The following is a 12,484-nucleotide window of genomic DNA, read 5'->3' on the forward strand; positions in this document are numbered from 1 at the left end:
GGTGGTAACATATTGTAGTTTTGATTTGCATTCCTCTCATGATCAGTCATGTTGAACATCGTTTCATGTGCTTTTTAGCCATTTGTATATCTTCTCGGATAATCTCTATTTTGCTTCCCTGGTGGCTCACATGGTAAAGAATCTGCCTGCAATGCAGGAGACCCGGGTTTGATCTCTGGGTTGGAAAGATCCCCTGGAGTGGGGCATGGCAACCCACTCTAGTATTCTAGCCTGGAGAATCCCCATGTACAGAGGAGCCTGGTAGGCTACAGTCCATGGGGGTCTGACTAAGCACAGCACAATCTCTGTTCAAGTCCTTTGCCCATTCTGAATAGTTGACACCTCTACCTTTCATATATACGGTGAAGTTACTACTGCTCACACACTTGTTCATGGCACATCAGTGGCACTGTTGGGCTGTCGCTTTCTTCCCCATGTCTGCCTTGTCCCTCAGCTCCCATAAATCTAGAATTTACACATAGGATCTATTTGTGTGTTGATTTTTAGAAATGGGGCAGAATTTGAAAACTGCATGACAGTATTTCAGTACCTAAACTTATTTCAAAAAAATTCTCTTTGCAGACATACAACAGCTGTGCCCGACTCTGCTTAAATCAAGAGACAGTATGTCTAGCAAGCACTGCTATGAAGACTGAAAATTGTGTGGCCAAAGTAAGTAATATTACACATTAATATATGTTATGTCACATCATAACAGTGGTTTATCTATAGATATCTTTACTCAGTAGTGCTACTAAAGAGTATTCTAGAATTGTTAAAAAGAATACAGCAGGCATCATTATGTTCAAAGCAGATTGCAAGTTGGAGTTTCTATCTCTTCAGTTGCAGCAGAATTTTTTGATTGTGTTCTCTGGTCAAACTTTAGTCTAATTCACATTTGTTGCTTGACACTAATTATGGTTTATTACAAATAAGATTTGTGTGGGACATCCCTAGCAGTCCAGTGTTTAAGACTCCAAGCTTCAACTGAAGGGGGCACAGGTTCGATCCCTAGTTGGGGAACTAAACATTCTATGTGTCAGTTCAGTTCAGTTCAGTCACTCAGTCATGTTCAACTCTTTGTGACCCCATGGACTGCAGCACTCCAGGCCTCCCTGTCCATCACCAACTCCCGGAGCTTGCTCAAACTCACGTCCATTGAGTCAGTGATACCATCCAACCATCTCCTCCTCTGTCATCCCCTTCTCCTCCTGCCTTCAATCTTTCCCAGCATCAGGGTCTTTTCAAATGAGTCAGCTCTTTGCATCGGGTGGGCAAAGTATTGGAGTTTCAGCTTCAGCATCAGTCCTTCCAATGAACACCTAGGACTGCTCTCCTTTAGGATGGACTGTTTGGATCTCCTTGCAGTCTAAGGGACTCTCAAGAGTCTTCTCCAATATCATAGTTCAAAAGCATCAATTCTTCAGCGCTCAACTTTCTTTATAGTCCACTTCTCACATCCATACATGAATACTGGAAAAACCATAGCTTTGACTAGACGGACCTTTGGCCAAAAAAAAAAAGATTTGTGTTTAAAAAAAATACAATTATTTTCATAAGTCCATTGGTGGTTTTAAAATGTAATTGAGTATAGAGTATACCTTTGTAGGATTGTGAAATATACTATAGAAAATCCAATTATTTTATTTCACTATTAATATTTATTGAGTAGCTATTGATAAATATATTGCTTTGGAGGTCTTGATCTGACTGGACAAGTATGTTTAATCATGCATATGGAGCTACTTGATTCTCATGTATAAATGTTTGCTGTATCAATAGACTAGATACAAAAAATAATCTTAGGTATTAGAGATCTTACAATCTAGTAATTGTAACAACTTTGCCTCAAGTTTTCCATCTCTAATTACTCAGGAACTTTGACCTAAATTTAGGTATCAACCATTTTGCTTATTCCAGAAGTAAGTGAAATTCCCATATGGGCCCTGTTTCCAGACTTTTACTCTGTATATCTGCATAATTACTGCCTTTTATAACTATTCAGGAATTTGTCACTTTTACAACACTCCCAACTTTAACCAGTTTAATCTATTGTGTTATACATTCAGGCTGTCTGTTACTGTTATTATTAGAGCCAGGCTTCGTATCATGTGTCTGCATTCTTTGCTACAAAACTCGAAGGATAGCAATATTTTTTATTTTGTATTATTTCTTAAAACATGAAGTAGTTTCAGTTGGTAAAGGACCTACTTTATCAACTGGAAATATATCATACAAAATATAACCTTTGAGAATGATCCATAGAGAAATGTCAAAATTTATTAAAAATTATGGTGAAATAGGTAGAATTAATCAGTTAAGTTAATAAATTAGAACATCTTAATGATTTACCTCAAAATCTGAATATTACGGTTTAACATATTTATTTTTTTGGTCATATAGTCATAGCCATCAAGTGCTGATTGACCCTGTTTTATATCCAGCATTTGTACATTGAGATGGGGGACCAATAATTTGGGCCTTTGAAAAGAATCTTTTTATCTTTGGGCCATGGTGTTTTCAGTTTTCATCACAACTGGGTGACTTCTGGCTAAACAAGGTAAAATCTTAGCATGAGCACTGATCCAAGGACAGGGTGATGATTTTAATGAGTTTCATTGAGAGCTGGCCAAGTGAGCATCTGTTCCTTTTGTTTTCTCACTACTTTGTAAGCCAGGATCTCTAAGCTACATAGTTATGTTGGTGTATGTCTGTATGATGGTTTTTTCCCCCCACTCCTATCCTCTACTTCAGTGGTGCATGTAGGCACAATGGCATAATTTCTTCTATGCTCTTGGGTGAGGAAATAAGTTTGCTCATTGCTTCTCATCAGTCTGTTTTTGTTGCTCCCAGATGGTGACCCTCTCATCCCATTCTTGCTTGTTCTTAACATTATTCTGCCACCTATATCCTTTCATCATCTCCTTAAATATACTAGTTTAATAATGATTTCTTTATTTCCTGATGGAACCCACTTAACTTTCTGGTTCCTTTTATTGACACACATCTTCATCTTTTGTTTCATTGCTTCAGATTTGAGCCAAATAATCAGTTGGTCAAGGCAAATAAAAACATGTAGCTGAAAAAATTTCTTTCTTGCAACAGTTTCCAGTGAGGTGCAATAACATGGGAATAGGAAAAGAGTTTTCCCTTTTTTTATTTACATATATTATGTGTATCTCATGATTCTGTGCTGCTGCTCTTGGCCTCATTTATTGCTTGCCCTTTGAAAAATAATGAGTTACCATTATTTTTGTAGGTCTGTAAGCTTGTCCCTATTTCATGCTCTTCACCTTTAGCCCTTAACTGGATAGTTTCACCTGCTGTACTTCATATGGCTATGGTTTTTAACTTGGTACTGGTATCTATTATTGATTCAGACTGTGCTCCACAGTGGCCTTGAATGTCCAGTCATCTCCATGGAGAGCAGCTATAACACAGTGATATTAACCATTTTTGTCCTCTAGTTCAAAACAACTAATTCTGATAGGAGTGACTTTGGTTTGGGTGGAGATGGTAATTGAAGTCTAAGATCTTATTGAATACTGTTTATATGAGTTTTAGAGAAGATATTAATACCAGTTAGTCCCTTTAAATATAGCAATACTGTTAGGTTTGGACCCCTAACCTAACCTATGTATGTGACTCTTCTTTGCCAGGGCTATCTTAAAATACATGTTTTATAATAGGTCTATGAAAAGAGACCCTTAGTCTTCTTTAGAATACAAGAAAGTAAAGTTGTAAGGCAAACTACAGCTACTTTGGGTTAATCATAATCTTTGAATCTCTTAAGAATGAGTCTTAAGAAAATATTTTAAGATAAAAATGGGGAAAGAGACATTTCATAGTATAACTTAATCCAAGTAATATTTGGAGGCATTGAGATGTTTTTTATTTCTTCCATAGCCTTCCTTCTTACTAATTATAGCCCTGTAGTTCATGAGATTTGTGTTTGGAACATGATAAGCTCTGTGTTTATTGTAGCTTTAAATGGACAGTCATTATTGACTGCCAACTTAGTCTTTAAAATCAATAATCATGTTGTACCTAATTGTCAGCCTTTGTGGTGTTTTTTAATTGGTAAAGAAAGCTAACTGGAAAAATAAAGAGCATTAATTTTTATCTTTTTATTGACTTTATTTAATTATTGAAATTTTTTGGTTTCAGGCTTTTCCATAATACACCCTTCCACACACACATACAGTTAAAACTGAATTGTTTTGAACCATCTGCCTAGATTTCTGCCTAGGTCAGAGAAGTTCTGCCTCTTTGTATTTAGAAAATAAACCCCTTTCACAGTCCTTTGTAGATGTATTCTGTATTATAGTAGTTGTTGTTTCTTGTTACTGTTTTTACTTCAGACTAATAATCTTTTTGCAACTGACTGAGACAGAAAAATGTGATGTTCCTTTCCACTCACTCCAGATTTTGATAGAAGACTTGTTTTATTTATTTCCAAAATTATATCCGCAGGAAACAAGCTGTTTAAATTCAGATTATGCTGAAGCAAAATGGTCCTGGTATGAGAAGCAACGTGCTGTTTTACGAGCACAGAGTCCCTTTTCTCATAACTGATTGATAGTAAATATTTTCCTGAAGAATTATTGCCAACCATGAACAGTGCAACTGTTTCACTTTTTTTCTGTGCTACTTGCTGTACCAGCCATTGTCGGTAATTAAGATCTACAATTCACAATGCAGACGTTTGCACTTCCTCTGGGTCTGTGCTATTTATAAGGCATTTCAGCTGTTCAGAGTTTCTTTTGAGTTTTAAACTACATGTTAACAGGCTTCTTTAATATACTGTTCCACAAGTAGCATGTCAGATGGTTTGTTCTATGCACAAGCTCCTCTGTTGGGTCTAAAGAGTAGCTTTGTGGAGAATATATTAAGATTTAACCATATCACTGAGGCTGATGTGATTGGAAAAAGTATAAAATATACATATAAGTGAAGTATTATAAAGTAAAGGATAAGCATTACACATTAGGCTCATTGCTGTTTTAAAGAGGCAGGAATTAAGTTCAGAAGTAATTTTTTTTTTGTCTTTAAATATTTATATGAACTTAATGAATGTTAATGGGGGTGACAGAAGTACGAGAAATACTAGTACAGTGACTTTTCCAAGCTCACTTTGAAGTAATAATAATATCAAGGACCCTCATTATAGATAAAGAGTGTGTGTATTTGGTCTGACTAAAGATATGAGAATATGTAACCTTCTAGATGTGCATGATATTTAAGAATACAAACACAGGGCACCAAAATGGATCAGCAGATTGACTGTGCATTTGCTGTGTAATCAGCTTTAGGAATCCTAAGTAGCATATGCCACTGGAGGAGAAACTGTAAACAGGAATCCTGATCTGTATTAAAATTGGTAAAATTCTAAGTCATTTTCAACCATTTCAAGAAAGTTAATTAAGAAAAAAAGTCAAGACCCCAGTGAGAATCTTCATGCATTATGGTCTAGAGTAACCGTAGCTACTTGCTACCTGGACTTATTGTTACACATACAAGAAAAAGAAACTGAAAGCTGTCAACAAAATATGTTAAACTTTGCCCTGAGTGTGGATCAGCCTGATTGTTTTTAAGCCTGAAGTCAGAGGCATTGATTCTGCACATCGGCCACCAGCATCTGCAGCAGAGCAGAGCTGCAGAGAAAAACAGGATAGGGGTTTCAAGAGCCGATTTCTTGATGGCTCCTTGAATAGACAGAACTTATAACAGAGCTTTTCCAAGGCAGTTTTGTTTGCCAGAACTTAAGCTTTCTGTAGTTCTTTTGAAGTAGAGTGTTTCTGTAAACTTTTTCCCTTCAGTGAATTGTTTCGGAACCCTTTTTTAGATAGCAGCAGTGGCTCAACTGTTGGGAACCACTGATATATCTGACTGAGGCACTTCAAGATGCTAGAGCGTATTCACATTTCTATCTAGCCAGGGTGCTAATAACATTGAGTTTGTCTTTGTGGGTTGATCTAGATTAGCATGAGATGAGCCCAGTCAGTGTCTCCCTCAGTGAAGAAGGAAAGGTTGGGAGAGAGCAGGAGGAAGGAAGGAAGTTTTTCATCAAGAACTGACTGCAGTATTGCCTGCTGATGCATGTCGGATCACCCGCACCGAGAGATCACATGGCTTCTCCAAAAGTCAAACGATCAATTCGCCTCGTTTTGGCTCTGTACTTAATGCACAAACAGTGCGATCTGCGGGGCTGTAATTGCATTGTTAGGGCCAAGGAACAAGCCTGTGCCTTTTCAGCAGACAGCTGGCAGGGAGAGAGGCATGTTGTTAGGAAAGAGAGAGGCAAGGCAAATAAAATTACTGCTAACGCTCAGAGATCGGCAGGAGTCCTACTTGCCTAATCTTACCGGTGGGAGCAAGCGGCTGTTGTAATCCAATTATAGCAGCATAAGCAATTTGTTAGACACTCCGCATAATGTAACAATTTCCCAATAAACTCTGACTTGTAATAACGTCGGCAAGAGTCCGCATAAATCTGCCCGAATGGTGGGGGCTGGAGCGTTCGGCTGGGGGCTTGTAATTGGCGCCATCAGCACGTTTTGCGGAGTGCAGTATGGTGCAGTCTTTTAGTGCAGGAATTTTAAGGAGAAAAGCATGGCACACGCTTCTTAGAAAAAGAAAAGTGGCCATTAAAAGGGGAGCAGCAAGAAGGGCATACTCCTGCCTTCACATTACCTAGGAATCTTAGTATAGAAAGAAAACAGAAGGAGGCCATGTTTCCTTCTAATACTAAATGGGGGAGAGGGGGGTAGAATATGTGGATTAAATTCCTTTATTTAAAAGGCATCAGTTTCTGTTATTTAAACGCTCCTTCTCTAGCACCTCCCCCCGCCAAATGCCTTTCAGGCAGCATTTAGATAACATTTTTACAAAATTTTCTTAGCTAGGCAAGCCTAGAAATGCCAAATTAAAATATATTTTCTTCTAGAGTTTAGCATTTTCTTTACAACAGAAAATATATTTTCTTTATGTCCAGGACAAATTTTTTAAAGATATTATCTCATTGACTATCAAACCTTTGTACAGAATTCTGTCTTCTGCTTTAAGAAACATCTCTTAATGAAGGGTTTAAAACACAGATAATTGTTTGCTTAGCTGGCTTTATTATGCTTCTTATTTTCTAATTCTGAAATATATTGTGAATTTCTATGATACTAGGATTAGTAATCTTTCTTGTTGAACACTTACATTGTATAAGAATACAGTTTTTATTGTTTAGACTTATACCTGGATGATCATTATAGAAATCATTTTGATTCCTAAGTCATAAAATTACTGTTTTAGAAAAATATTTGTTGTTGTGTTGTGCAAAGTAGAACCTCTATTATTTATTGATTGATGAGTATTTGTAGTCACAGAATAGAGTTTCTTATTATACAGGGTATAGGAGGTGAAGAGTGCTCACATATTCGAGTTAATAGATTTTCATACTGTGTGTGTATTAATATCTACTTTCTTGTGCCAGCCCAACTCTTCATTGTTGTTAATTTGTGTCAAAACCAAGCTTATGAAATAAGTACAGGATTCTTCAAAATATCATGTTGCTGTGGGTATTATTACAATAAATATTTACTTTCAGTATAAACATTTCCTTCTAGTGAAGCAAATGCCGCCTTGTTTGAATGGAGCTACATCAATAAACTGCAGTGCCTCTAATAAAGCCACTCAGTGTCTGAGTTTAACTAATGGCTGATTTTCATGGCTTTGACAGTGAGCTGTGTGCGTTATTTTCTCCTGATATTGTAAAAATAATGAGAGCAAATTAGAACAATCAGTTTACACAGATAGCTCCTGATTGGAGGCGATGGGCAATATGGCAGCAGGTAATCCATCTTCGGGTTCCTGTCACATTAACTTCAGCAGTGTGAAAAGATCAGGTGGGGTAAGCAGGGATCCTGCCCAATCGGAACACTGAAATTAATGAGAAGAGCATTGTTCTGTGATCAACCTTTTAATTAGCAAGACTGGAAACCGAGGGAGTGATGAAGGCAACACCACAGCTTCACAGTGCCAGGCACAATTCCTGAAGAAGAAATGAAAAAAAAACTTTGGGTTTTACATCACACGTTTGTTGCAGTATATACAGGCATTGTGTTTCTACTCTAGAGCTGGTTTACAAACTTAAAGAAATACTACCTATACACGTGAAACTAATATAATGGTATATGCCAATTTTACTTCAACTCCAGGAAAGAAAGAAAAGGCTGCCTACTTTCCAAAGTATTGTCACAAATATTGTTGCTATATTAATGATTTATAGATGGTAATTCTATCAGGGGTCGTTGAGAACTTGGATTACCAGTACACTTTCTCTGGCATTTCACTCTGGCTTTTAACCTTTGATTTAAAAAAAAAAAAAATCAAGTAACCAGAGAAATTAAAACTTAAATGGTCTACCTTGTCAGCCTCCCAACATTCCACCCCTCCAATATAGAGTTTTCTTTGCAAGTAGCATATGGGTTTTCTGATTTAGAGGACTTGTCATTTTTAATTGTTTATGAGAGGACCCTCATCCAGGTGTAAGCTATGGAATGTTTAAATTTTATTCCTTTCCTGATTCTGTTTATTAGGAAATTCACTATTTGGTTTTTTTCACTATGCCATTGACATCTTCGTGTGGGGGACTGTGTTACTTCAATTTATATAATTGAGAATTGAATATCAATGAATGGTGTTTATAAGAGGAAGAGGGAGAAAAAAAATCCAGGTAGTAACTGAAACTAAAGGCTAGTTCATCCACTTAATTCTCACTTTTACTAAAATAGTAACCTTGCTAATCATCCCTGAAATATTAGGAAATATGGTATAAGACTACAGAAGACATTAATGAGCCAGATTTTCTCTACCAAATCAGCGCCCATTTTCTTGGCTGCCTTTGGCAGGTTTTGACTTTGGGAAAATAAACAAGGCAGCCAGGATTTGTAGTATTTTAGAATTTGTATCTTAAGTTTAGTGGTTTACAGTAAAAGCAAGTAATATAGTCAATGTAGATGAATCCAAATATCTCCCAAAGATACATAAATTTGTTTTCTTGATACTAATAGTTGTTTTAGGGATTTATTTAAAGTAATAATACGTAAAAACTAGTTAACAGGTACCCGTCTGAGTATAGAATTAACAGAAAAGAACCTATGGTATGAAATATTCAGGTTAGGTGTAAACAGTTTTTTTTAGGACACAGTTAATAGGACTTTTAAAATAATATATATAACTAATGGAAATTCATTATTGCAGCCCTATAATACTGTACTTGCAGAATGAGTCCCTGATATTCTACTTCTTTGCAAAACTCATGAAACAAGGCCCTTCACTTCCTCCTAGTACCCATCTCCCTACCTTCTTTCCCCCCTCTAAAAATCTTCAGTACTGCTCTTGCAATTCTGTCAGAAACTTGATTTTTTGTTTTATTTTTTTAACCAATAATGAGCTATTCCTGAACATATTCAGTAAGACTTAAATGTATCAGTATTTTAGGATCAGTCACTTAATATTAAATAGTCTTTAGAACTTCCCCCCTACACTAAGAGATCTGTGCTACTCTGTATCAGTTCAGTTCAGTTCAGTCGCTCAGTCTTGTCCGACTCTTTTCGACCCCATGAATTGCAGCACGCCAGGCCTCCCTGTCCATCACCAACTCCCGGAGTTCACCCAGACTCATGTCCAGCCCACTTGTTAGAATTTTGTGTGATAACTTTTCTGCATTCCTTAGTCTAGAAGAGAGATTTTTATTCTTATAGTTTTATGGATTTTTGTGGCTTTTCATTCTCCTTTCTCCTAGTTTGACAGTTCAGAAGCCTTAGGTTCATAAGCTCTCCATGAATAAGTATGTTCTTAGTCATATGGTGTAAATAGATCACTTATAAAGCTTGTGAAACTCGAGCTCTCCTTTTGAACCTTCCAGTACTCATGAGCTCAGTATTCATACATGCAAAATTTTATTCTTGTGTCATGACTTCAGTTTCTTGTAAGGCAAATGAGCTATGAATTTAAATGACTGTACTAAGTTTCTACAAAAATTAAATTGTATTTTTCCATTTTCCTACAATTGTGGAATTCCATCTGACCTAATGATCTTGCCATATTTGTTCTTGTTGTTAGAGCTCTTTTCCAGTAAGATTTATTTAAGATCAGTGTTAAAATAGATTTTTTTTTTTTTTTAGAGCATCTTGTTTTGTTTGTTTATACTGGTAATAACAGAAATTTCTAACTGACTGAATGACCAAGAAACTCTCTTTTAATTTCCTTACAGAGAGAGAGTTGCCAAGTTACCTTAAATTCTACTAATCCCAAATCTCATCAGTAGGGTTTGCTTTAGAGAAAATTTCATTAGTCTAGTCCTTTGGAGCTCACCTGATACACCCTTATTTAAAATTCTTATGTATGGAACCAGTTGTATCTCTGATGCTATGATAAGCTTTTCTAAATTCCTCATCACCCTCAGGTATTAGTTTGGGATTTATTCCTACATAAGGAGTTTTTAAAGATACATTTTCTTTTTCTTATATCTTCAGAATGAAGATATTTTTACTTTTGTACTACTCTATGCAAATGTAAATGCTTATTACTCAGTAATAATCACCTACCTTATAAATACTGGTCTTTAAAGGACTGAAGATGAGCTCATGTCATTGGACCTAGTATCAGTGTGGTAACCTTAGTATGAGTCTGATACAATCAGTTGAAGGTGGTAACCTTACCTTAGTAATTGTTTTATCAATAGAAGTTGTTTTGGAATACAAATCTCATCCAAATCTCTGCGTCAGGATTTACAGTGTAAACATATATTGGCAGTCCTTTTACACCAAGAACTTATTTTTCCTGGTTAAACTTGGTAATTAGTTTAATCAGTTTAAAAAAATAAATGTCCCTTCAAAGTCCAGGCTTTGTGTGATTATACTTCAGTAAACATTTTTTTTGTAAGCATGCATGCTTTTAGACAGTTGGGTAATTATAAAGACAGGATGAGGGTATATGAATTAATAGTTGGACTTTGAATCTCTTGTATGTTTCAGACAGTAAAGAGGAGGCTTGGGACAGTGAGTAATTAAGAAACAGGTTCATCAAAAGCAAATGAAGCAAAAAGCAAACAAACATGACTATTATTCTGTGTGTGTATGTGTATATAAAATCTCCCTAGGTATTCTCTAATGGAAAGGATAGAAGTTTTTGATAGTTAAGATTGACATATAAATATATATAAGAAGCACTTGGTCACGTGGAGCACTAGGACCATGATAAACAGAAATGTTGAAATACTTTTAGAAGAATGAACATAAATTTAATTATGTTTTATACCTCGGACAGCACTTCTTTAACTTTATCCACATTTTCTTGGAATATCTAGTAACATAAGAAATTTAATTGTAAAGATTAAAAGAAGCAAGAAACAAAACTTGGGAGCAAGCCTAAAGGGAAATATAGAGAGAAAACCGTGTTTAAAGAGAGATGGTTCCTACAGTGTTAACTATGGAGTGTGTAGCGTGACTCTGTAATGGAATATCATGGCAGGGGGTATAATACTGTAAATAAGATGAATATGCCACTTGTGGATTAATGGGCAACCTAAAGAGTGGCGTTATTTACATCTATGTGTGAGGTTCATTTCCAGTTTGTGTATTTTTTCTTATTCTTATAGTTGGCGTACTTAAAACCTGAGGGATTAGGGAACTTAAAAACTGTTTCCTTGAATCTTAATATGTGTGGGTTTGGGGCTTTTTTTTTGGTAGGATTAGTATAGTGTTTTTTGGGTTTTGTTTTTTTAACTTTAAATTTGATAGGTTGAAGGAATTTTCTTTTTCCTCTAGGTAATTCTAGAGAAGAGGTAGGTTCTGAATATAAGTCCAAGAAATACAACTATTTATTATGTTTTACATTTTAATAAGGAATAGGTGTAGACATCATATTACAGATTATAGTAGATTCCATTTGCAATAATAAAAGGATATGGGATGTTTTTCGAAGATTTGAGTACTGAGAAATGTAAATTTGAATACATCTAGCCTGGACACTGTGGGAGCCACTTTCTCAACATTATAACATGAGAACATGCAATAAAAGTAGATTCAAGTGAGAGCTTTATATAACTAATTTTTAAAATTTGTTTTATTGAAGTTCAGTTTATTTACAAGTTTGTGTTCATTTCTGCTCGATAGCAAAGTGATCCAGTTATACATAAATATACATTCTTTTTCATATTCTTTTCCATTATGGTTATCACAGGACACTGAATATAGTTCCTTGTGCTATATGGAAGGACCTTGTTTATTCATTCTATATATAATTGTTTGCTTATGCACATAATCTTTTAGTCAGCTATTTAGGCTACTCTTGGTTTCCAATTAATGCTATTATTTAGTTCTCTTGAAACTTTAGAAGTTTGAATTTTAGAGCTTTTACTCTGCTTCTCCTCAGTTGAAAATACATGGTAGAAGTTACCTATAAAAGGCAAATTGTATGCAAAAATCAA

The 12,484-nt window shown here is 35.6% G+C and overlaps 1 protein-coding gene across 11 annotated transcripts in view; it reads left to right on the top strand.

Moving 5' to 3' along the window:
• The window catches only part of BTRC (beta-transducin repeat containing E3 ubiquitin protein ligase), a 173,621-nt gene that overhangs the window by 111,310 nt on the left and 49,827 nt on the right, over window positions 1-12,484 (top strand). For all 11 annotated transcript variants that reach the window (XM_006053158.3, XM_006053160.3, XM_006053162.3 and 8 more), the window contains one exon: window positions 583-672. In XM_006053158.3, coding sequence (XP_006053220.1) covers window positions 583-672 — 90 coding nt within the window. The remainder of the gene's footprint in view (window positions 1-582; window positions 673-12,484) is intronic.

Source organism: Bubalus bubalis, chromosome 23, assembly GCF_019923935.1.
Source record: "Bubalus bubalis isolate 160015118507 breed Murrah chromosome 23, NDDB_SH_1, whole genome shotgun sequence".
Taxonomy (NCBI): domain Eukaryota; kingdom Metazoa; phylum Chordata; class Mammalia; order Artiodactyla; family Bovidae; genus Bubalus; species Bubalus bubalis.